Raw genomic sequence first — 23,687 nt, 5'->3', positions numbered from 1 at the left:
GGGGGGGCATACTGCCGGTGTAAGAAGCCAGGTGAACCTCTTCTTCTGTCAAAAGATTCTGACGGAGGATGTTGCCGAGGATAGAGGGAGTTTTGTCGCCGGCTGCGATGCGGTCCTTCAGGCTACCGAGCATCTGGTTGATATATTCCTGTTGCAAACTGCGGTACTCCCGGGCCTTCTCCGCCTTCTCATCCAGAGCCCACGACTTAATACCGAGAATTCGGCCGATCTTGCAGCGGGTCGACAGGGCCATCCGCCAGAGAGTGATATAGTCACGAAGGGGTGAGCCAATGGTGCGTTGACGGACTAGGCAAGAGCGTAAGTTTTAGCCGTGCGACAGAATTTTTACCTGGAATGAATATCGAAAGTACTCACAAATGTTAGTCTCATTCTCAGCGATCCTTCCCACAAGGTCATCACCAAGGGCTTGGCCCATGAGCTGCTCAGAGACCTGTCCGGTACCAAAACGGTGAAGCCTGTCGGCCACATCGATTGCTGGACCCTGGCTCATCTCTAACACGTCGCCAAGGAGCTTCTTGAGCTTGGGGTGAATGACGGGAGTGTAGATTGGGAGGAGCCGAGGGGCAATTTGAGAAGAAAGCGCTTTGCGGGTGCGAACGAGGCGGTTGCTGTAGGGCGAAGCTGTGGAGAGTAACGGGTGAGCCTTACGGTCAAATTTACAGATTGAGCAACACTTACTGCCGACAGTCCAGATACCAGAGGATGCATAGTCGCCATGGAAGAGCTTGAAGGTCGGACGTGACTGATAGGCGGGACCTTGCTGGACCACCGTCTGGGCGAGAGCCTTGTGGCTGTTGATGAAAACCTGCAAAATACTGTGTCAAATCCAATTTCTTTCTCCAACTATATCAAGACAATGGACAACTTACTGCCTCACGCTCACCAAGGGAGAGACGGATCACATCACCATACTTTTTGGTCCATTCGGTGATCATTTGGATATGACCATTTCGCATCTATAGACATTGATCAGATGAACCAATTCCGGAAGCTCATGAAAGAGACTTACTTGGAGTAGGTTTCCAACAATGGGGAGACCACGAGGACCGGCGATGAAGATAGTATGAGGGGCTCCGCCAAGTAGGCTATTGAAAAACCAGTAGATACGCTCAAAGGCTTTGCGTCCGCCCTCAAATCGGCTTAGGATGGTAGCAGCAAGAGCAACAGCGGCAAGGGTATAGAAGATACGAGTGTCTTGGAAATAATCAATGGCACTCAAAGTTATCTGCCTCTCCGCATGAGCTGCAGCAAATTCGGTAATATTTGAGGAGGTGTCCATATTGATGAGGCCTAGGTGAAGATAAATGAAGATAGAGGAGGCTGATCCTCAGCAGATGGAGACTATTTATGTTCTCAAGGTGCGAGCATCGGGGTGTTATATACACAACACCCCCTGCCATATATTACGTCAAGCCGCTGCTTCCTCCTCCTCCTCCTCCTCCTCCTCCTCCTCCTCCCATCAATCATTATGTTTGGCCCCATCACAATGCATTTTGCATACACGTGTTGACAAAAACCCAGATACACGTCCAAATACAACCCCTCAGCTATCCAGATTATTAAGTGCGTATATGCGGCCCACTAAGTCAGCAACTCTAGTACAAGGCTTCCGGCCCTTGTCGCAGCTAGTGCTTCAAGATTTAACAAATTGAGCTATTATCTGACGAAAGTACCGTGCGTTTTCATTAACAGGAATCAATTAATAATTGTAACAACTTTCCTTATCCTAATATCCCCTCAGTAAGATTATGTCGGCATCTAGATGCCGAGTGCAATATTTACTAGTATCTAGATCTCAGGTAGGTATATAAATCATATAGTTAGATTTATTTTCTAGTCGTAAGAAACATTTAAAATAATTGCATGTATCAATTGATGGTGAAGAACACCAGGCGTGTTTCTATTGATATAGATGTAGGTGGAGGTTGAGAGAGGTTTTACTATTCCGTACAGCCCTGCAATATGAAAATACGTCACAGTGGACATAAATAACGTAAATGCAGACCCTCCCTACCTATGTTGTACATCCCTTTTATTATATATTATTCTGCCAACTTTTTTTTAAAATAATACTTATATCATAATAATCTCTGGTATTAATATGGGTGCGGCATATATAAAAGGACTAGACTAGTTTTGGAGGTATAGAGGAGAAGAATACAGCCTTTTGCTCGCGAAAACGCAGCTTCGTATATTGTTTAAGGGTAAACCATTCATAGATACTACACGCTTTAGGAAAGTGGTGTTGGCTGTGAACTAGATGGGGCCAAGGGTGCAACTACTTACGTATTTCCTGTCACTCTATGAGATTGTATCGTAAGCCGTTTCTACCTAGTTACAATTTTTGCCCAATCTAAACCCCTTATCACGCTCCGACATACGGAGTAGAGTGGGTGGCTGGCTGGTCGTAGTAGTAGATCACCTAGTATGCATCAAAGAGCTATCCGGTATGATTGGGACCCTACCCACAGCTATATGCAAGATATAGTAGGTTCGAATCCTACAGCCATCAAAGTTCCTTTCCGGGCTCGTCTTAGCATTAAACTCGACCACAGTGAAGGAGGGGTATCTTTTGTTTCAAGCCTAGTACATAGAAGAGATCAGAGGATAACCGTAGGGCACAGTTCCTATATACGGAACGCCTCCCTTCGTGTATTTCTATATCGAGTATGGTCTAGGTTTCTCATGGTTTTTCCCTGTTTTCCACGGAAGCCGCGTTTTCCCCAGTGGAGTAGCACAGAATTGTAACCTACACGGTCTCCACATACAACAATGGTACCGCCTGTACATAGCTGAAGAAGTCCGCATAGCGCCCAAATTGACTAGAGGAAACTACATCGAACTATAATTAAACACATCATCACATCATCATACGGAGTAGACTGTTCCGATTACCAGCTGAGGTGCGACTGGGATTCGGTACCTTTGCCACTTTTGATATTTTGACAGAAATCCGGGTTCATAACAATATGGTAGTATTTGGTCGATATACTTTTAGCAATCTCGACCCGCTCTGTGGGACGGCTCGAACCGCACCGATGGACAGCACGGACCCCTGTCGGCGTTCCCTCGGTCTCGGCGCAAAGCTTCTATCTCAATGTTATCTGTCAGATTCTAAGATCCTGAGATTACAGGGATGTATCTCGGGATCACCTCTGAATTATCACTTTTAACCTCTCTTTTCGTCTAATGGTTTCTACTGGTTTCAGCAAATAAAATCCTCCCTCGGCGTTCCGGGCTGCTGTAGGTCATTATCATCCAAAGTGGCGTCATACAAGGGGTAGTACCCTGTTCTGCTCTAGTTATAACAAATTGTTTTAAATATCAATATATTTTAACAGATTGTTAACAATGGTAGAGTTTTAATAGAATTGTCAAACGAGATTCATGATCCCAATGTCTTCACCTAAAAATCTTGTTATGATTGTACAAATAAGTGTTCATAACTTCAACACAACCCATGTTCAAGATACTCTGTATAAACGTAGCTGTCTGTTCTTTTCTATCAAGAAAGACCACCCACTTTAATCATTATCTCCTTCTCTCTGCTTTAGCATCTCCATAAGATTTCAAAATGGTTGACGCAATCCTAAAAGCAAAGCAAGTCCATGGGCAGAGGCTTCTGACCAATATCATTGATGACCTGGCGGCCTCGAGTCCCTAGAAGCCTTTTATATCCATCCCGGCAGGAGCGAAAGTCACCGATGGCTAGAGAGAGATCACGTACGGGGAGATTGTACAAGCGGTCAACCGCTCAGCCTGGTGAATCGAGAAGATACTTGGCAAAGGTATGGACTTTCCCCCTATCGCGACTTACATGTCTCTGATGGACATTCGACACCCCATCCTAACCCTAGGATCAATCGAAGCCGGCTAGAAGGTACAGCACTAGGACATCTATAGGACATCTATGAGAACATCGCGCATGATACTCCCTTCCTCTCCCGTGTTCAATCCGAATCAATCTAATGCTAACATGTTGCAATTTAGATATTCTATAGTTCCCCACGCAACCATCCAGAAGTTCAAGTGGCCCTCCTCAAAAAGCTGAACTGCACGATCCTCTTCACACCCGAAAAGATGACCGAAACGACAGAAGCCATGCTCGAGCGACGCCAAATGAACAGATACACCCTGCCAGAGCTGGATTACTTCCTATCCAACTTGCCAGTCGAGCCCTACCCCTACACCAAAACCTTTGAAGAAGCCCGCAAAGACCCCTACGTAGTTCTACACTCCTCGGGCTCAACCGGCACGCTAAAGATCCTAACCCTCAAGCAAGGCTCTGCCGCTGCGCACGACGCCTTCCAACTCTTCCCCTCCCTCGGCGACAACCCGTCGTGATACCGGCCGAATGGCCCTTGCGCGGCGAGGACGCAAATTACCTGCACCTCACCGCCAACGTGCAAACAGCCCAGTATAGCCCCTCCGTGCTGATCGATATATCGCGTGAGCCAGCTTTCCTTGAAACCCTACCCCTCCTCCACAACGTGTCCTACTCCGGTGGTATCCTGCCCACAGATGCCGGAGAGGTCATCTCAAAACGCACCCGACTCTTTGGTGGCATAGCATCTACTGAAACGGGGATCCTGCCTGGCGAGATCCCCCCGCCCGATATGTGGAACTATTACCGCTACAACGAGAATCCAGGATACGAGCTTCGTCACTACGCAGATAATATGTACGAGTAGTGTTCCGCAAAGCCCATTAAAGCCCATCAAGGGGGGTTTGCCCAGTATCTTGTAATCGCCGTATTCTAACCTTCTACTTATTATATAGAGCTTAAAGTTTATGAATTCATAATATTTACAGCTATATAAGTATATATTTTAAATTTAAATAAAATCCGCTAAATAGAGGTCGAGATACCGTAAAAAATGTATATTTTGACAAGATATATATTTTAGATTGATATAGGAGTACTACTACTACTTTCTAAGCGAACCTCTGTAATTTATAAATTATCTAAAAAACACTTTTTCTCGCGTTTTTAAACGTGATATAGAGAAATAACTAGTAATTGATTCTAAAAGATTTAAACCAATAAAATATTACCTTTAGACTAAGGCCTAGAAACGGGGGTAAAACGAAGGGTAATTTTAAAATCCCTAAACGGGGGTTCAACTTCTGAATTCTCGGCATATTTGTACTGTTTGGGGCCTATTGGGCCCCCATTAAAAGCCCATCGGTGGGCCCGAGGCCAGGCCCAAAACCCAACCTATTTGTGGGTTGAGTTGGGCTGGGATATGGGCTTTATGGGCTTTGCGGAGCTCTATGTACGAGCTCGTGCATTTGCGGGATAAGACTAAGGAGCGCTTCCAGAGTGTGTTCTTCACGTTGCTGGACGTGGAGACCTATGAAATGCGCGATCTTTATATCGAGCATCTCTCCATGCCCGGGTGGTGGCGCTCTTCGGGCCGTATTGATGATGTGGTCGTTATGGCGGATGCGAAGAAACTCAACACCATCCCCTACGAGACGGTCATCGAGCAGCATCCTCAGATCGCGACCGCCTTGATCTGCGGCACGGGCCGCAGCCGCCCCGCCGTCTTGGTGCAGCCGATTGAGTGGCCTGCGTCGGAGAAAGAGTCGCAGCCTATGGCGAGAGCGGGAGAAAAGGATACGGTGCAGAGGAAGAGAAGTCTTCAGCTCTACCAGGAGGAGGTTGATGAGGCGTATTGTCGGGCTGAAGAGCTGGGTCTCCTTTTCGGCGCGATTTCAGAGAGTGGTGGCTTGGTTTGATGGATAAATAAATAAATGAGTCCTTTTAGTTACATCTGGCCAGGTGAGCGTAAATTATCTCCGTTCTGTCTTCGTCTGAAAGGCCGATTCGCCCAGGGAGTGATTCGCGCGTGTGAAGCAATTGGCTAATGCTAATGCTCTTCTCTACTCTTACTTTTTCCTTCATATGGAAGACGTCAAGAGATCCGATAGCTTGGGCGTTTTGATTCATAGTTGAAGTATCTAGTAAACTGATATATTTGAGGTGCCAATGGAAAGGTCAATATTACTTAAAATGCAACGTCAATCCCAGTGGATGATACGGAAGTGATGTGAGCGTCCATGCAAGCTACAATAGATCTAGTAGTATTCTTATACTCTATGTCATTTATCATAACCATTTTCATGAGTTGATCTATTGCTCTACTCCACAGTGACAGACTTAGCCAAGTTCCTTGGGAAGTCAACATTTAGCCCCTCGGCTACAGCAAGCCAATAGGCCATAAGCTGTAAGGGAATCACGTTGAGCAGACCCTGAAGAGCATCAACGGTGCGAGGGACCTCGATCCTATCGGTCTTGTCACTAGGGAACTCGGGGTCGCCGGTATTACAGATAACTATGGGTCGGCCGTTACGCGCAACAACCTGGTTGTAGGCGTTAAGCGACTTAGAGAAGTTATCATCTCGGGTTAGAATCATAATAAGAGGCAATGCCTCATCAACCAGAGCCAGAACACCGTGCTTAAGTTCACCGGACATCACGGCTTCACAGTGGAGATAGGAGATTTCCTTTATCTTAAGAGCACCTACAGAATAGTTAGCATCTATCATCCTAAAGAGCTTTTAGTGGAAGATTGAAATTTACCTTCAAGAGCAGTAGCGTGCTGATTACCACGACCGAGGAGTAGCAAACTCTTTTGGTCCTTGAACTTCATGCACAGTCTCTTGATCTCCTGGTCAAGCTTCAGAACCTCCTTGATCTGCTCGGAGATCTTAGTAAGGCCCTCCATGATATCAATACGGCGCTGGGTCTTGCTTGAGCGGTCTTCACTAAGCGCCAAGGCAAACATAACCATTCAGACCACTTGGGAAGTATATGCCTTGGTTGATGCGACACCGATCTCGGGACCGGCGTTGATATGGACACCGCAGTGAGTCAAGATGGAGATTGAGGACCCAACGACATTCACGATACCCACGGTAATAGCACCCCGCCCAAGGCAGTAGCGTAGAGCCATAAGAGAGTCTGCAGTCTCACCAGACTGAGAGACAAAAACACAGGTATCATCGCGGAATACAGGAGCTTGTCTGTCTAGGAAAGCTGAAGCTAGTTCGACAGCAATTGGAGTCTCAGCCAACTCCTCGAAGATGCCGTGGACTGCGACACAGGAGTGGTAAGAGGTACCGCATGCAATAAAGACGATTCTGCGAGAACGTCTAATAGTTGGGATGTATTGTCTCAAACCACCAAGTGTCACGGTCGAATTCTTGGCGTTAAGACGGCCACGCATCGCGTTAATAACGGATTCTGGTTGTTCAAAGATCTCCTTTTGCATAAAGTAGTCGAAGTTACCCTTCATCATCTCTTGCAGTTCAAGCTCGAGTGTTTGAATAGTACGGACATTCGAGGTGCCAATGTCCTTAGATATACGGTGAATATTAAGCTGACCGTCGTGAATGTGAGCAATATCATCATCCTCAAGGTACAAAACCTTCTTCGTATATTCAACCACCGCAGCAGGATCGGATGACAAGAAGAACTCTATCGGTATTGGCAGGCCGTTATCCGATAGAAACGCCCTCGATTGCGAACGATGAAGGATGTTCTTGTCTGGGGGCGCGAGGATGTTACCAGAACTAGCGCTGCTTAGGCTTAACCCATGAGGCTTTTTGATTGCTTCGTTTTGGGATATAGTCTCGGCGGGTAAGATAGTCTCGTCACCGGTCTCGACATCAACGAAATCAACCTTCATCTTGCCCTGGGTCCGGATACCGATAGCCAACGGCGAGCCCTTACGAGCAGCGATAATCTCATGAGGGTAGTGGGATGATTTGATAAGTAGCCCAAAGGCGCCCTCGAGTTCCCGGGTAACAGCCTTGGCAAGGGTGCTGAATTCAATTGTTGGGTTCTTATCGTAGATGTACTTAGCCAACTTCGCAATGGCTTCTGTATCGGTCTCGGTTTCGAATTTGAAGCCTTTTCCCACGAGGAGCCCCTCAAATCCTTGTAATTTGTGGTGATACCATTGTGGACAACGACGAACTCCGACTCCGGATCGGACCTAGACCAATGGCATTGATTATATAGCTTTGCACTACAGATCTGCAAGGCTGAATGTATACCTATGGGGGTGGCAGTTCGTACGCGACAGGGAGCCGTGAGTCGCCCAACGAGTGTGTGCAATGCCAGCGTGCGATTCAAAGACTTTGGTGGGATTGGGCTTCTCCTCGGCGACAAGCTTCTTCAGCCCTGCGACCTTGCCGACTTCCTTGTAGATGAAAGTTTCCTTCTTCTTGTCACCGTCGATTGCAAGTCCAGCTGAATCGTAGCCACGGTAATCCAGGCTTGAAAGACCTTTGTTTTCATGTTTAGTAACGAAGGCTAAGTGGGGAGTTTCAAGCTATCTATTGTACCATTGAGAAGTGTGTCAAGAATATCCTTTCGGTTCTTCTCAACGAGATAATTCACGTAGCCGAAGATTCCACTGCCTTGATCAGCGACTCCCTAAGACGAGCACGATTGCCAATCTTGCCCACTTACCACATGGCTGCTCCTTGCTCACTAAAAAGCGAAGGTAATGAATGAGAAAGGATAGAGCCGAGAAAGGTTCCAGAACGAGCGCGTAGTTGTGAACGGGGTGCTTTGGGGGGTAGAAGTGGTTTTAGGGGCACAAGTGGCGATTTTAAAGGGAATATACTAGAAGCACTAAATACTAGTTAATTCTTTGTGGCCTCGATATGGATGGCAATGATAAGGATAATAGGTAGGTGGTGCGGCATTCTAACCGGAGTCCGTCCTAGATTTAGCAATGTATAATATACGTATATAGGTCAGTAACTGAGGTAATTTATAGGTACAATCTGTACCTTACGTTATTCTGGGTTCCTTATTACAAAATAAATCAACTGTACCCACAATGGCCGCCATAAAAGATAGCATCTGTTATACCTCTATATAGACCCTTTACCCTCATCTTCTCCAAATAAGTGAGGTTTCCTTCTTCCATGAGCTTCACCAAAAGGCGGCCGTCTGCAATAGGCCATGGTAAGCCATATCTCGGGGATCAAAGTCCTTAGTTCTTAGCAGATCTTGTAGTTGTACGTCCTCGGAGCCGAAATGAAAGGCTCGTAATAATTCTTGGGGGAAGTTGTTCGCGACAGTCCTGTAGACTGAGCGTGCGAATACAGAATGCCATTCAAGCAAGCCTACACCCGCGGGTGAGGATGGGGCATTGCTTATATTTCTGGCAGCAGGCCATTTAACCCAAAGAGTCAGAGAGAACGAGACTTGCTCAGCCCCGTCCTTGGTCCCGAGGTCGGTAGAATAACAGATTTCATTTGCCGTCTGGATATTGTGGCCTGTGGTAGGCGACAGCGAAGTGCCGAGAATTGTACCTGGGGGCCAACGGCGGCAACGATGATTCAGGAATAGAGCACCTCCAGCCAGTGGTTGCCCAAGTGTGCACAACCTTACAACAAAGGAGTCTTGGAGGTCGCATCAAAGAAAGATTAGCGGTGTTTGGTCCGTGCGCTATGCAATAATTCTGATTCAAAACCACATTTCCAGAGGCTCGGTCAATTCGACGAAGATTAATTATATTAGATCATTAGGGAAACGTATCAAGCGGGTAGTACACCGGCACCACCTTCTCCCGTCTAGAGAGGGATGAAATGTATAAATTGAACCAGTAATCCAAAGCAGCCAAGTCCCAATCAAAGAGCCTCAATCTTAACCTTGGGCTCATCAATTTCAGGACTTTTCTTAGCCTTCAGCATCGTCGGCTTAAGTCCCTTAATCTCACTCTTACAGAGCCTCAAGCCAGCCAGATCACAGTCCCCACAGCGGCGCTTAACAGGCAAACAAGCCGTCTGCCCAAGCCCAACAAGTAACTTGTTGATCTCGTGCCACTTGTCGTGCGGCAACCACGATTGGAGCGCTTTCCTCGTCTCCTCGGGTGTTTTAGTTTTATTCCATCCCCAAAGATTGGTAATGCGATGAACATGCACATCAACACCGATCCCCAAGTGTTTACCCCACGCCGCGCTCAGACAGAGGTAAGCCATTTTGGGTCCGACGCCGGGAAGCGCCATGAGGCCCTCTGGAGTCGAGGGGATATCCCCGCCATGCTGGTCTCGCAGGATCAGCGCCGTGGCTTTGATGTATTTTGTTTTGTTGTTGTGGAAGCCGACTGTGCGGATTAGTTCGTTTAGTCGCGTTGGGTCCACAGCTAAGATGTTGGTTAGGTTGAGGGTACTGTCGACGGGTTTTGAATCGTCATCTTCTTGTTTGATTTTGACATCTTGAGCCGTTGTGTTGCCATCCCCGAGCTCAGTATGGAGACGTTGCATCGCTACTGCCGTGACTGTGTCTTTCGTCTGGGATGAGAGCATCAATGCGATGAGAGTCTGGAACCGACGATCTATTGGTGATGACGCGCGCCAGTATAGCTCCGAGCAGCCCATTGTATCTACCGGTGCAGTCGGGTTGGCTGCCCTCATCTTTTTCACGATCTCGTACATCGTCTCCCAGTTGGACGGGGGCTCGACCTTGACCGAGCCATCGATGTCGCGGGTTGTCCGGGCCGGGAGTCGTCTTTGTTTGGGTGCCGGTATTGGTTTCTGGTCGGGTTCATCCTTCACTATGACCTTTTGTGGTGTGCGGGAAGTTGCGCTCCGCTTGAGGACTCGCGGGTTCATAGGGCTCGCGTTGCGCTTTTGGCGCTTCGATGGTGGTTCAAGGAGGTCTTCGATGTCCGCCGTGTCGGCCTCAGAGAGTTCGGAGAGGGAAGATTCATCATCGCTTTTGACAACGGACAGACTAGGTGGTATTGAGACATCTTCTGACTCCGTCTTGATGATGGGAGTTGCATCTGCATTATAGCTGAAACTTTTCAACGCGCTCACATTGGAGTTGCGCGTTTGTCGTCCGATAGGGGGCGACAGTGCTTGCAGCACCTTCGCGGTGTCCCTTGAAGTGCGAGAAGTGCGCATGACAAATTAACAGCGATCGAACAAACAAATGCAAGAAAATGACCTCGGGACTAGGCGAGGAGGTTGGAAATCAATTTCACGTGAGAGGATGATCGATCCATGGGTGGGCCGAGCGGAATTTCCCCAACCTCGGCGATCGCATTGCCGCCTGACCCAACTCCGTGAGGGGGCGGACTTCAACTTCACATCTCAATTACAACTATTGTATATTGTATACAATCTACCACATTCAACATGGAGTCTCAGGAATTTAGTTCTCTCACAATACCAAGGCTCATGAAAGAGCTGAAGGCTGCCAGGAAGGAAGGGGAAAATGAAACATCACTGTACCTAAGACCCATCGATCATGACGACCTACTACACTGGGAAGCTGTATTAAAGGGCCCAGAAGGATCGCTGTACGAGGGTAAGTCCACAAAGTCCACAAAGTCCACAAAGTCAACTCCTCCGCCGGGTGTATTTGAGTCAATCTAACGCGACAACAGGTGGACGTTGGCACCTTAATATTGAAGTCCCCCCAAACTACCCTCTTGCGCCACCGATCATCCACTTCACAACTAAGATTGTGCACCCGAATATCGACTTTGAGACGGGCAATGTCTGTTTGTCGCTCTTGAAAGAAGAATGGTCGCCGGCTGGGGCTGGTGGTCTCGCAGGCACACTCAAGGCTCTTCAGTGGCTGTTGAGCTATCCGAATCCGGATTCCCCGCTGAATGTTGACATCGCGGTTCTACTACGCAACGAGGATATTGCTGGTTGGGAGAGCGTTATCCGGTACTGGATGGAGGAGGAGCAGTGGGAGGAAGGTCAGAATCCCGAACGATAACGATAGTTCCTCGGAACCAGCTCAGACATTCGGAGCACACATACCATACATACCCCTGTGCACATTCCAATCATCTCGGATACTTTACATCTACTACATCTACGAATCAACGAATCTCTACCGTCTATAAGCTAATAAATTTGATACCGGAGCGCAATTTTTGCATTATCTTCAAAATGAAGATTGAACATGCACTAAAAGTTAATCACATGGAATATTAGCGTGTGCTGGGCGCTGTAAATGTTCGAGACCGCTGTTAAAACGCGAGAAACAAAAGGCCAAACGAGGCAGATAATGAATGCCAGCCATTGAACGCCCAAGAGATAAGGAGAGACATGAGTAGGGTCATCACGGGTCGTGCGGAAAGATAGTACAATGACGAATGTCATGAAGATGCAGAGCCAATGCGATGTTGCTTAAAAACGCCGTTCAAAAAGATAAAAATGCAAGCAGGCGATGAGGCAAAAACCGATCATCCATTACAGAGCCATTGCGACCACGACGGCGCCGCCGACCATGACGAAAACCTCACGGGCCATGCCGGTAGGCAGCGCGGCAGCGTTAGTCTGCAGACCGGGCTTGCCCGCAGTGGTGGCGGCTGAGGCTTTGCCGGTTGCCGATGGGGTGATCACCGTAATAGAGGTGATGGTGCTCAGGCTGCCATCGGGCATGGTGGTCGTGCTCTTGAAGGTGGAAGTGCTCAGGCTGGTGTGCTCGGTGGTCTGGGCAGAGGTAGTCGATTGCTGGCTGGTGGTTGAGGTAGTCGAGGTGGACGAAGTGCTCCGGGCAGTCGACAGGGTCGAGGGAACACTGGTGGTCTCGACTTGAGTCGTCTGGGCAGTCGAAGACGTAGTGGTGGTAGTGGTCGGCTGAGCAGTGGTCTCGGTCGAGACTGTGGTGGAGGTCTCGGTGGTGACAGGTGCAGAGCTGGTAGAGCTAGTAGAGCTGGTCTCACTGGCGCTGGTCTCGCTGCTAGAGCTGGTAGAGCTGGCCGAGGTGACGGTTGGCTGAGCGCTGGTAGTCGACTCAGTGGTAGAAGCCGAGGTGGTCTCACTGGTCTGGCTGGTTTGAGTGGTCTCAGCAGCTGAGGTGGTGGTGGGCTCAGAGGTTGATTCGGTGCTAGTAGTAGTCACAGTAGGAACTGAGGCTGAGGTTGCATCAGGGCTGGCAGTGACATTATCCTGGCGCTTGGCGAGCTTGACAAGGCTGGCAATGGTGGGTTCTTCAGCTTGCAGAGCCTCAGCGGCTTGAAGGTCAGTCGGGAAGATTCCATGACGAAATTTGGCGGAGAGAGCATGCAGAGCATCATGGAGCTTGACTGCCTTAATGTCGGCAGGCCCTTCTTGGAGAGACTCACTTTTCGAGGTCCCGGGCACCGCCTCTACTGCGAAGATCGCAGACAGAGCGAGAAGTGTCACAAAGAGCAATTGAAGAAAGCTGATACGCAGCATTATGGGCGGTTGAAGATCGACAGATCTGCTGATAAGGTGGAGAGAGTTGGGTAAGACGATGAAGAGAGGGGAGAAAGAACAACAAAGCAGGTGAGATTATTAAAGAGAAGATGACTGGAAGGAACCATGCAAGGCCCAGAGTGGCAATATTTCAATGTTATTCTATAATCTTTTTATTTTTTTTCTTTCTCTCTCTCTTTTTTTTGGGGGATATCTTTCTTGATTTTTCGCACTAGTGAATGATAATCCCGAGAATCATCGGCGTGGCTGAATTTTTACGGCCACTCAAATGTCTCGGATCGGCCCAAAACCAAGGCTTGATATATACCGAGGTGAACTATTTTAGATAATGTCTATATTTGTGTATAATATGTATAACATGCATGGAGTACTTCGTATAAGAGGAACTGTGCCACGAATTACAAAAAGTAAGAAATTTCATTATCTCCTATCATTGGTGGGGTCTCAGGGCTAACAATAGTAACCTTGGGAACAAGAATAGCCCAGAGTCATGTTGTCATGGATTATTGTTTTTTTACTCCATTGGGAAATTTCGAAAAGGGGGTTCTCTTCCCCTGGAACTCCTATGGGTATATGTTATATATTTTATATATTGCACATTAATAATTGTTGGTATGATTATCCCAAACTCGCCCGGTCACACCTTCCATAGTCACTCCCGAGGTCACTCAGCTATACGAATAACAATAGTGCTTTTTAGTCGGATCCATAACATCGCCGACCCGTCTGGGCCGATCAAGGACACCAAATTCCATCACCATGTCAACCGTGACAAGCGGCGCACCCGGCGGATTAGACAGCCTATTCGTACCATTGAGTGCAAACCGACGATGGTCCTCATCCTTGGCCTGCCACATACTCCACAACCGATCGATCATCCCATGGTGCAGCATAAAAGCCGGGTCTTGCGGCGACGTGAAGAGGTCTTGGAGTGTGGCTCCGAGGCTGAAATGTCCGCCGCCATGCACGCCCAGCACCCCACCCGGCCGCGCGGGCCAGTAGTCCATGACGGTCTGGAAATCGGAGATGTTTGTCGCGGCCAGGAGTCGATCGACAATGGTTTCGTTGTCGTAGTTGCTGCTGACGAAATTATTTAGACTGCGGTTGAAACAGCGCGGGTTGTAGTCGAAGCCTGGGGCGGGGAGTTTGTCGAATGAGGCAATATTGCGGTCGAAGGGTCCCATGTGGATTTGCATGTCTTTGAAGGGTCCGCATCGCACGCAGCCGCCGCCCGATCCTCGTGGGATGGTTACTGCGCCGCCGGAGAGGCTTTGTTCGCCTGGGTTGTAATTGCCGTCGCCGGAGAGGGAGCTTTCGCTGCAGTCGAAGAGAGGGCTGGCTTTTAGATTCTCTGACCACAATGGCCAGTTCCAGTACCTGGTTCGTGTTATTATGGATTAGGGGTCGTAGTCAGTGAATGGTACTTACGGCAGATTTCCAGAGTAGCCACACTCGTCTCGCAAGGCTGTCTCCCAAAGCCAGAGGAAGTGACGGTGCCACGGGAGGAACAGACCACTAAGGTGGACATTGAGTGTGTAGTTGACATGGGTACTATATGATATGTCAGTACTCGGTCCTTAGCATCTAGAAAGAAGCTATAGAGAACTTACGCCACAAAATCGTCAAGCCGGTTCTGCACTCCCGGGTACTCTTCTCTTGGAAGTTGCTGAGGCTTCCCTTGCATACACAACACCGCATCAATATAGTCGATCCGCTCAGCTTTCTTCAACTCTCCCCTATTATATGTTAGTTCTCAATTGAACCTAGGAAAATCAGGAATTACAAACCATTCCTTCCGCACAGCAGTGTTATGCTTTCCACACAATCGCTCGGTCAAGGCAATGTCGATGTTGATATCAAATAAGGAGGAATCGGCTGCCGAACCCAAAACCCCCAACGCAACGACCAAGAAAGACTTATAAAAGCCAACCATCCTATCAATCCCAATAAAATATATTCTAACCTGCGGCAGCTAATAAAATTCCCACGGAATCCCTCTCTGCCTGGTCCATGAACACTGTTTATAAGTACCCTCGCCACCCCACCATCAACCATCATTGAGCCAATAAACCCTGATAGCATCCCTTGTATGATCTGTAAGTAGACGGACCATTTTAGATTAGCCTATTTTGGTAAACTCCGAATAAAACTTGGTTATGCAGGTTCCAGGCCTGTCAGTGTGTGAGCTGTCACTTTACAGGGGTCCAAGTGCCTCCGTCATACTCTATTGGCGGCGGTACACTTTTTCCCCTGCATGACATGGGGCGTTAGGGGTTCTCCAGAGCTAATAGTAAACCATCCCCAAAGCTTAGCGACGCAGAGCTCCAATCCAACTATTTTATTTGTTCAGGAGGTGGTTCATCGGCTATATCTACAATATACGTTGTACCTAGACGAACCTAGGATTTGATGTACAAACTCCGTACTTGGCCCCGTATTTGAGCGGTGGGGGAGAGGGGTGTTCTAGTCGATCTTGAAATTATAGCTCCATTTGTTATGGAACCATCTGCAGGATCATGGCCAATGGCGCCAACAGCCCCCCGGGGAAGAGTTTGATTATGTTCATAAGCGACCGACGACGTACATCGTACCTACATAAGCGAGTACTCGCATGAGTTAATAACATTACATTATTCACTCATCAAGCGATAGCCATTTCCCATCTCTTGTAAGGTCAACTTCAAGTGTTAATTCACCTGGACCGAGGTACGTTGTAGTAGGAACTACGCCGTACTGCGTTAGACCGGTTCTCTCCACAATTATAAGTCCACAGGAAGTGTGTGAAACATGCATTGGTCTACATGTTGTAGGAAGTATCTAAGCTTGCTAGGTCCATCACGTTGCAGATATCACAAACTATTATCACATGGGTTTTGAAAATCAAAGGTAGTTGATTCGGTTGGCAATGACAATGCTCGTGTTGACATGCTCGATATATATCACGGGAAGCAAAGTCATTCATACTACAATGCAGAGATAATTGATTATAATTGCATAGCTCCTGTCCACGTTAATGAGGTACAGGCGTAGCTTCAACAACCCATGTAACCGTGTGATAACAATTAAAGGATGAGCCCACAACAAACCCTGCCACTACCCCAGCAACCCAATACTACCAAATCCCGAAAGGAGAACCAATTCGATTCCCTCTCGTAAAATTTCAACGATCCCCCCTATCCTAGCAATCTACCCCTAAATCTCGCGTACGATCACTAGGTCATATGCATGGACTAATGCTGCTACCATCGATTGACTCGGTGAGAGCAGCAAGTGTGAAAAAAGTACCGATATGGCCCATGGCCAAGCAGCGGTCTAGACTGGATATAAACAGTAGCTTTTACGCTTTTGCCATATGAAGAACCATCATTCAGAGCACCGAATTCCGTGGCAAAGTCGAGACCTGCCCCAGTCAAGTCTATCACTTTCGCGGGAATGCCATGGACCATGTTAGACCTAATAGATGACTAGGCTGGGGAGGTGATATAGACGGCTAAGTCGGCGTTGGGAATCGGGCTAGCCCCTCTGCTGCATGCAATACACCGTGCGTCTAGCTGGGATCCGGACGATCCCACTCGTTGATACTTGACGTCGTTTGTGAGCTTAGGGGATTGTGATGGGCATCTTTGTGGGTGAACTGGATATCGAGGGATGGTCTTGTAAGGAGCTGGCAGTGCTGCTTTGATATTTAATTTCGAATACTGAACATGGAACTCCATTCAAACCTGACAGGGTTTATCTCCTGTTGTTGTTGTTGTGTTTATTTATCTATCTATCTACCAGCCTGCTCATAAGCTATTCACGGATTCATATTTCCTCCATCTCTTGGCATGTTTCGGTCTCTTTTTTTGTTTTCTCTGGCGGTCAAACTTTCACATCTGCCTTTGAGCTAGCCCAGTAAGTGAGCATAGGTTACAGATATTACAGATACCCGAGCTTTAAGCCTTTTCACATGGCATATAGCAGAGCGATCATTGGCGGCGATGCCCGCTGCGGGGGAAAGGGTCTGGGGGTCTGGGGAACTAACCGAGGCAGATATATCGGACGAGAAGAATGCAGATTTAAATAGACCCCAGATCTTGCTAATTCTCAGACAAAGCCTTCACATACGCAAACCACCATGGATGTCCTAAAAAGCTCTCTGGATCAGGTCTTATCCCAAGCCACGGCGTCCTGGGCCCACATCGTGGCCAACTACTCGCCTCAGAAAATCGAGTTTGTGGGTACACTTCTCGCCCAGGTCCTTACCTTCTGGCTACCATCAATATGCTACATGCTCCTGGAAGTGATAGCGCCATCCTTCTCCCAGCGCCACAAAATCCAGCCAGCCCCCAAACAGCCAACCTGCCGCGAGATCGCAAGCTGCTTTCTAGTCGTTGTACAAAACCAGATCATATCATCTATACTTCATCTGACATTGCTGTCCGCAGCCAGCTATGCTGGGCTTAAATCAACATACCGCATCGAGAAATCCCTACCAGGCCTATTCGAGATCCTCTGCGACGTCTTGCTCAGCCTGTTGATGCGCGAAGCTCTATTCTACTACGCCCACCGGATACTGCATATACCCACCCTCTACATCCGCATTCATAAGAAACATCACCGATTCACTGCTCCAATCGCACTGGCGGCGCAGTTCGCCCATCCGATTGAGCACATCGTCGCTAATACATTGCCCATTTCTCTGCCGCCGCAGTTGCTGGGGAGCCACATTGTGACCTTTTGGGTGTTCTTGGCTTATGAGCTTGTAAATACGGCGACGGTTCATAGTGGCTATGATTTCTTTTGTCATAGGGCTAGGGCGCATGATCTTCACCATGAGAAGTTCAATTTGAATTATGGATCGTTGGGGTTGTTGGATTGGGTGCATGGAACGGATAAATTGAAGAAGCGTCGTATTGTGTAGAATGTAGAAGCTGTTGGTCATTGGTTTGGGTAGCTTCTATTGTGCAAATAAATCTGGAGATTGTTTAAAGGGCCAATAACGGCAGTTGCGACCAATGGTGTACCGGCAGTTGCTTATTGTTCTCACGAGATGTCCCGAGGACTCCGAAGACACGAATACGATGTTCCATTGCGGGTGTCTGGCAGAAATAACCAATGCGGTGAATGACCACTCGGCTATAAACACAAACTCACGGAAAGGCACAGTGAAAAAAAAAGGTCCGACTATAAATACCCGGCTCAGACAATCGCAGAGGGAAAAACAATTACGGTCGCTGTTTCTCTCATGCCAAGGTTACTCTCGACACTCAAAATATTCTCATAAGCTCATGACGCAGCTGAGCTGGTGACTGTCGGGTATAGGTCGGGTCTTGGGGGTGGATGGAGTTTATAGTCGACAATGGCAAGAATACCGAATGAATGAGACATTCTGAATTATGGGCCATATCAACGGGATCTACAGAGTACTCTGTGCCGTGATTTGTCGATTTGGTCAAAGTACTTCGTAGTGTTCTCATATTCCGTATGTACCATGTACGTTTGAACATCCCAAAGCGATGCGTTGTACAAAGTAGAGAAAGAATAGATCAGTTTGCTGCATGGCAAATCTGACATTGTTGTACATACTGTCAAGTGTCTCAGGTCTATGTATAGACCGTTTGAAAGTGAGTGTCCCATGGGCAGGTGGGTTTAGTGGCGCCGAGACAAAAGTGTTTTGGCGAATCAGAAGAGTCAACGATTCAATTGGACTTTTGATTGGGTTCTAGAACTTGGGCACGTTTGATGTTGAACCCCTATAGCTTGACCCCTTAGACCCTTACAAAGTACTCCGTACGGAGAAGAATCATAACAAGACCCCTGAAGTGCGATCGGCCCAGATACAAAGCGCGTCATTGCCAAGGTAGGGTCCACTCAGGGTTTTATGGAGGCAGCAGGATAAATCTAACTTAGAATATGTTGTATGGAATTAGAGTAATGTATACATTTGATATAGTGACACATACGGAGTACATATGTACAAATTCTAGTATATCATATATTTGTACCATTGTACCCATCATATGTTAGAATACCAAGGACCTGACAATTCAAAACCAGAAACAAAATAAATAAATAATATATCCAAATCTATCCAATCGACATCAGTCATTCAGGGTCATCCCCACATAAAATCCACAGTAATAATGACCCTTGCTGATCAGGACAAAGCAGAGAGCCAATGTACATCGTACCCTGCCCGTACCTTGGCATAGCACAGCCCAGCCCTTTGCCGCTTGGGGGAGGGGTCTTGGCCTCATAACCCTTTCATCCCTTGCTATTTTTCTTTCTCTTTTCATTCTTTCTGACCTCACTTTCGTTTCTCAGTCTGTCATTCACTCTCTTTTTAATACTCTGAGCGCATCTATTTCCCACTCTCGTTCATACCAGTTTTCGCTCTTTCTTCACTTATATTCCCACATTATGAAGTCCTCCGTAGCCTCCATGGCCACGGCCATCACCCTGGGCGCCTCAACTGTCCTCGGTGCCGCAACCAACATCAAGGCCCGCGCCAGTGATGTCACTCCCATCACTGTCAAGGGTAACGCCTTCTTTAAAGGCAATGACCGTTTCTACATGCGCGGTGTTGACTACCAGCCCGGTGGTTCTTCCGACCTCACCGATCCCATCGCTGATGCCGATGGTTGCAAGCGTGACATCAAGAACTTCAAGGAATTGGGCCTGAACACTATCCGTGTCTACTCTGTCGATAACTCCCAGGACCACGATGAGTGCATGACTGCCCTCGCCGAGGCCGGCATTTACCTCGTCCTCGATGTCAACACCCCCAAGTACTCCATCAACCGTGCCGAGCCCGAGATGTCCTACAACGATGTCTACCTTCAGTACATCTTCGCCACCATGGAGAAGTTCGCCAAGTACGACAACACCCTGGCCTTCTTCTCCGGTAACGAGGTCATCAACGACGGTCCTTCCTCCAAGGCCGCTCCCTACGTCAAGGCTGTCACTCGTGACATGCGTACTTACCTCCGTGCTCGCAAGCTCCGCGCGGTCCCTGTCGGATACTCCGCCGCTGATGTCAACACTAACCGTCTCGAGATGGCCGAGTACATGAACTGCGGTACCGATGACGAGCGCAGTGACTTCTTCGCCTTCAACGACTACTCCTGGTGTGATCCCTCTTCCTTCACCACCTCCGGCTGGGACCAGAAGGTCAAGAACTTCACCGGCTATGGACTCCCCCTCTTCCTCTCCGAGTACGGCTGCAACATCAACACCCGCAAGTTCCAGGAAGTCAAGGCCCTTTACTCCACCCAGATGACCCCCGTCTACTCCGGCGGTCTGGTCTACGAGTACACCGAGGGTGGCAACAACTACGGTCTGGTCAAGATCAGCGGTGACACCGTCACCCCCAACAAGGATTACGATGCTCTCAAGACTGCCTTCGACGCCACCGCGAACCCCACCGGAAACGGCGGCTACAACTCTACCGGTGGTGCCTCCGGCTGCCCCAAGATGCAGAAGCCCAACTGGGACGTCGACTCCGACTCTCTTCCCGCCATGCCCGCCCCCGCTAAGAAGTACCTGACCGATGGTGCCGGCAAGGGCCCTGGTTTCAGCGGCAAGGGCAGCCAGAACTCCGGCACCAAGTCCACCAGCACTGCCACCCAGGGCTCTGGCGAAGTCGCCGCTGCCACTGGCACCAGCACCGGATCTGCTGCTTCTAGCACCAGCTCCACCGGCGCTGCCGCTGGCCTCAAGCCTTCCCAGTTCAGCTTCGCTCCCGCAACCGTCGGCCTCGTCACTATCGTGTCGACCATCTTCGGCGCCAGCCTCCTCCTGTAATGCTCCTACCTTTATGAAGGGGCTTCATATATCTTTTTCGATTCTCCCTGACATGTATCTTTTTTTAACTGGCTTTCATCTTTTACCCTGTGATGATCATCGCTTGGGCTTTGCAAATCGGGGGATGACGAGATGCTTTCTAGTTGGTGTATAGCAGTCCTTAGTATCTACGTCTAGTGTTCAATGAAACGGAGCTTAACGGCTCATATAGTCTGATATTTTCTAGCAAGCTTTCGTAGAAGGAAGCCCCCTTAGAATCTGTACATCACCTAGAAAGTGCCTGATTCCAACCCTCAAACTCCATGAGCAAGCGCTTCTCTCCGTGACTTAGACAGCGGATCAAAGTACGGGATCTCCCCAAGCGAAACGACCCGATTACCCTGACGCTTCCCATCGTAGTCACTATCCTCATTAGCATTGTACATAGCTATAAATCAATGGAAAATAGTACTCACTTGGTAGCAGTATGATAAACCGACCGACTAAAACACCAACGTCAGCATATTACCCTATATCCGAACCAATGCTATCTCTCAAAGGAATGTCATACTTATCCCAAATAGCAAGATCATTCTTCCCCCATGTAAACCGAACCTGCAAATCATGATTCTCAAAGAGAAGCCGGTTAACTATATATTCCAATGACCTCGTTAGCAGAGTATCTTTCCAACCTTCGGCATGTAGCCTTTAGTAAACTTACATAGTTTCTTCAAAACCTCGCTTTCGAGCGTTGTCACACCTTCAATCCAGCCATGCTCAACCTGCTGTCCCGCGCCGAAGAGACTCTTCCAGCCTGTTACGGGATTTGTTCGGATGAGGGGACTGTTTGATGGATTGGTTAGTAGGTGGATTTTGAATTGATAGATCAGGAGTTAAAATAGGCCAATGCATGGGGGAATTCAGTGGTCTGGTCTATCTCAAAGATGGTGCTTACTGCGTCGCCTTGAAATCAAATCCTGTATTCTCCGGAGCGCCCCTATCGCCCTCGATGAGCTCTATGCCTTGTTCTTTGGCGATTTTGTTGAATGCAGGCTGGGAGTTGTTAGTATATTTGTGGTCTACATACTTATGTTGGGAGAATTGGGACAGAGGGCTCCTTACCTGGTGGTGCACAACCTTCAACCCCTCTGCCAACTTCTGAATACTCGGCGATAGTCTATCATACAGCTCATAGCCCGAAGCCCAGAGGGTATCACCACCAGATTGGTCTTCAGGGAGATCTGTGATCTTCAGTAGAGCGTAGTCGGATGGTACGTGTTCGAATGTTATACTTTAAACTTGGTTAACGTTTGCGGGTGGAGATTCAGAGCTGGAAATTGGAGTTTGGTTACATACTCTGCGTGCCATCCTTCGCTTGCGAGACGGCCGCTGTGTGGCTTGTATCTGTCGCCGTATAGTTTGCGATATGACTATATAGATCTGTTAGATTCGATACTTTGATACAAAGAGAGGGAGATATTGGGAGAAGAAGCCATACCTCGGATGAAATGACGGAGATCTCATCATCTAGATGACCGTTCTCATCGACGGCGATTCCTCTCTTACTATTTGAGACGGCGTGGCGGTGGAGCTGTTAGTTTTAGCATGTTTTTCAAATATATATCTCGTACGGTTAGAGGGTTTAATCACCTTCGATGTACTTGGCTTCCCAGTTAACTCGCCCAGCTTCTGACCGAGAGTCTTTTGCTCCTCGGATGAGAGATTCTGGTCGCGGAAGAAAACGACACCTCGTTGAGAGACTTTGTGGTGTCAGTGTTTGTTTCATTTCATTTGAATTTGATTTAGTATGGGATATATGGGATATAGTAAAATGCACTCACCAAGAATAGCCAGATCCCGGATCTTTGTCTCGTCTTTCAGGATCTCCGTAAGCTGCACATGCGGGAATTCAGTCCCGATAATGGGTGTCGAATTGAAATTCTCATACTCCTTCAAGCTTCCCGATGACTTGAGTGGCTCGCGGAGGATGCTAGGTTGCGGGGTATCGGTGATCTTGGGTTTGATATCTAGAACCTCGGGGACAATCTGGGTATCGAGGCCTGGTGCCATTGTGATGTGTGTAATATATTGCAATTTTGTTTCAAAATGGAGTATATCGCTCTTTTCCTAGGAGTATTTGCTCCTTATATGGCAAGTATACTTCCCCGCAGAAGTCGAAAACACGTTTATCTATGCCGATATGCCGGCTTGGGGTCTTGCACCATCGCCTCTAAAGTTTCATCTTCGAGTCACGGATTGGCCTATCTTATGATCACGACACAGCACTGACACTTTGGATATTGTTGTGGTGGAATGATGTGATCTCTGTTCCGTTGAGTTGGCCAATTGAGGGTTCCTATCTGTATATATGTGTAGCAATTTGTGTCGGATATGGCGTATGAGAACATGGTACTAAATGCAAAATCTAGATTTCATTTCATACTACTGATGGCCTTGATGCTATGCTTGGTGCTGGGAATTTGAAACTTGTAGATACATGTTCTGTTAAATGTTTTGCGTGAAAGATATTTATTGATACTCTATGTTTTGATATATAAAATCCAAATATCGCAGTAGCCAAAACATCAACTATATATTATCGATAGACAAATCTAACTTGCGCTCGCTGCAACGCCCCGTTCAATAAATATGCATATCAAGGATCTATAAAT

General features: G+C 48.0%; 10 protein-coding genes across 10 annotated transcripts; 5 read left to right on the top strand and 5 right to left on the bottom strand.

Annotated features, from left to right (window-relative positions):
• Positions 1 to 4,101: 4,101 nt before the first annotated feature.
• Positions 4,102 to 4,712, top strand: PEX2_031150 (uncharacterized protein; the record flags this gene model as incomplete). The annotated part of the gene is made up of 2 exons (XM_016740390.1): positions 4,102 to 4,358; positions 4,445 to 4,712. 2 exons carry the CDS (start codon positions 4,102 to 4,104, stop codon positions 4,710 to 4,712), a joined length of 525 nt encoding a protein of 174 aa, XP_016597562.1.
• A 583-nt stretch (positions 4,713 to 5,295) lies between these two features.
• PEX2_031140 (uncharacterized protein) lies at positions 5,296 to 5,763 on the top strand (the record flags this gene model as incomplete). The annotated part of the gene is made up of 1 exon (XM_016740389.1): positions 5,296 to 5,763. The coding sequence occupies one exon, from the start codon at positions 5,296 to 5,298 to the stop codon at positions 5,761 to 5,763; it is 468 nt and encodes a 155-aa protein (XP_016597561.1).
• A 402-nt stretch (positions 5,764 to 6,165) lies between these two features.
• On the bottom strand, positions 6,166 to 8,508 carry PEX2_031130 (Sugar isomerase (SIS); the record flags this gene model as incomplete). The annotated part of the gene is made up of 6 exons (XM_016740388.1): positions 6,166 to 6,548; positions 6,608 to 6,767; positions 6,825 to 7,966; positions 8,108 to 8,317; positions 8,377 to 8,447; positions 8,504 to 8,508. 6 exons carry the CDS (start codon positions 8,506 to 8,508, stop codon positions 6,166 to 6,168), a joined length of 1,971 nt encoding a protein of 656 aa, XP_016597560.1.
• A 1,167-nt stretch (positions 8,509 to 9,675) lies between these two features.
• On the bottom strand, positions 9,676 to 10,953 carry PEX2_031120 (endonuclease III domain-containing protein; the record flags this gene model as incomplete). The annotated part of the gene is made up of 1 exon (XM_016740387.1): positions 9,676 to 10,953. The coding sequence occupies one exon, from the start codon at positions 10,951 to 10,953 to the stop codon at positions 9,676 to 9,678; it is 1,278 nt and encodes a 425-aa protein (XP_016597559.1).
• A 234-nt stretch (positions 10,954 to 11,187) lies between these two features.
• Positions 11,188 to 11,779, top strand: pex4 (putative ubiquitin conjugating enzyme (UbcJ); the record flags this gene model as incomplete). Its single annotated transcript, XM_016740386.1, has 2 exons — positions 11,188 to 11,359; positions 11,439 to 11,779. 2 exons carry the CDS (start codon positions 11,188 to 11,190, stop codon positions 11,777 to 11,779), a joined length of 513 nt encoding a protein of 170 aa, XP_016597558.1.
• Positions 11,780 to 12,258: 479 nt separating this feature from the next.
• On the bottom strand, positions 12,259 to 13,230 carry PEX2_031100 (putative GPI anchored cell wall protein (Dan4); the record flags this gene model as incomplete). Its single annotated transcript, XM_016740385.1, has 1 exon — positions 12,259 to 13,230. The coding sequence occupies one exon, from the start codon at positions 13,228 to 13,230 to the stop codon at positions 12,259 to 12,261; it is 972 nt and encodes a 323-aa protein (XP_016597557.1).
• Positions 13,231 to 13,919: 689 nt separating this feature from the next.
• On the bottom strand, positions 13,920 to 15,184 carry PEX2_031090 (tyrosinase family protein; the record flags this gene model as incomplete). The annotated part of the gene is made up of 4 exons (XM_016740384.1): positions 13,920 to 14,628; positions 14,680 to 14,802; positions 14,862 to 14,987; positions 15,039 to 15,184. 4 exons carry the CDS (start codon positions 15,182 to 15,184, stop codon positions 13,920 to 13,922), a joined length of 1,104 nt encoding a protein of 367 aa, XP_016597556.1.
• Positions 15,185 to 17,368: 2,184 nt separating this feature from the next.
• Positions 17,369 to 18,154, top strand: PEX2_031080 (sterol desaturase family protein; the record flags this gene model as incomplete). Its single annotated transcript, XM_016740383.1, has 1 exon — positions 17,369 to 18,154. The coding sequence occupies one exon, from the start codon at positions 17,369 to 17,371 to the stop codon at positions 18,152 to 18,154; it is 786 nt and encodes a 261-aa protein (XP_016597555.1).
• Positions 18,155 to 19,653: 1,499 nt separating this feature from the next.
• gel1 (1,3-beta-glucanosyltransferase gel1) lies at positions 19,654 to 21,036 on the top strand (the record flags this gene model as incomplete). Its single annotated transcript, XM_016740382.1, has 1 exon — positions 19,654 to 21,036. The coding sequence occupies one exon, from the start codon at positions 19,654 to 19,656 to the stop codon at positions 21,034 to 21,036; it is 1,383 nt and encodes a 460-aa protein (XP_016597554.1).
• Positions 21,037 to 21,329: 293 nt separating this feature from the next.
• Positions 21,330 to 23,085, bottom strand: PEX2_031060 (TauD/TfdA dioxygenase family protein; the record flags this gene model as incomplete). Its single annotated transcript, XM_016740381.1, has 10 exons — positions 21,330 to 21,438; positions 21,492 to 21,518; positions 21,587 to 21,665; positions 21,737 to 21,858; positions 21,971 to 22,068; positions 22,138 to 22,306; positions 22,372 to 22,445; positions 22,514 to 22,606; positions 22,666 to 22,775; positions 22,857 to 23,085. 10 exons carry the CDS (start codon positions 23,083 to 23,085, stop codon positions 21,330 to 21,332), a joined length of 1,110 nt encoding a protein of 369 aa, XP_016597553.1.
• Between the last annotated feature and the right edge of the window lie 602 nt (positions 23,086 to 23,687).

Source organism: Penicillium expansum (assembly GCF_000769745.1).
Source record: "Penicillium expansum strain MD-8 chromosome Unknown contig84, whole genome shotgun sequence".
NCBI classification, from domain to species: Eukaryota; Fungi; Ascomycota; class Eurotiomycetes; order Eurotiales; family Aspergillaceae; genus Penicillium; species Penicillium expansum.
The sequence above is the reverse complement of the archived record's forward strand: the minus strand, read 5'-3'. Positions and strand labels throughout refer to the sequence as shown.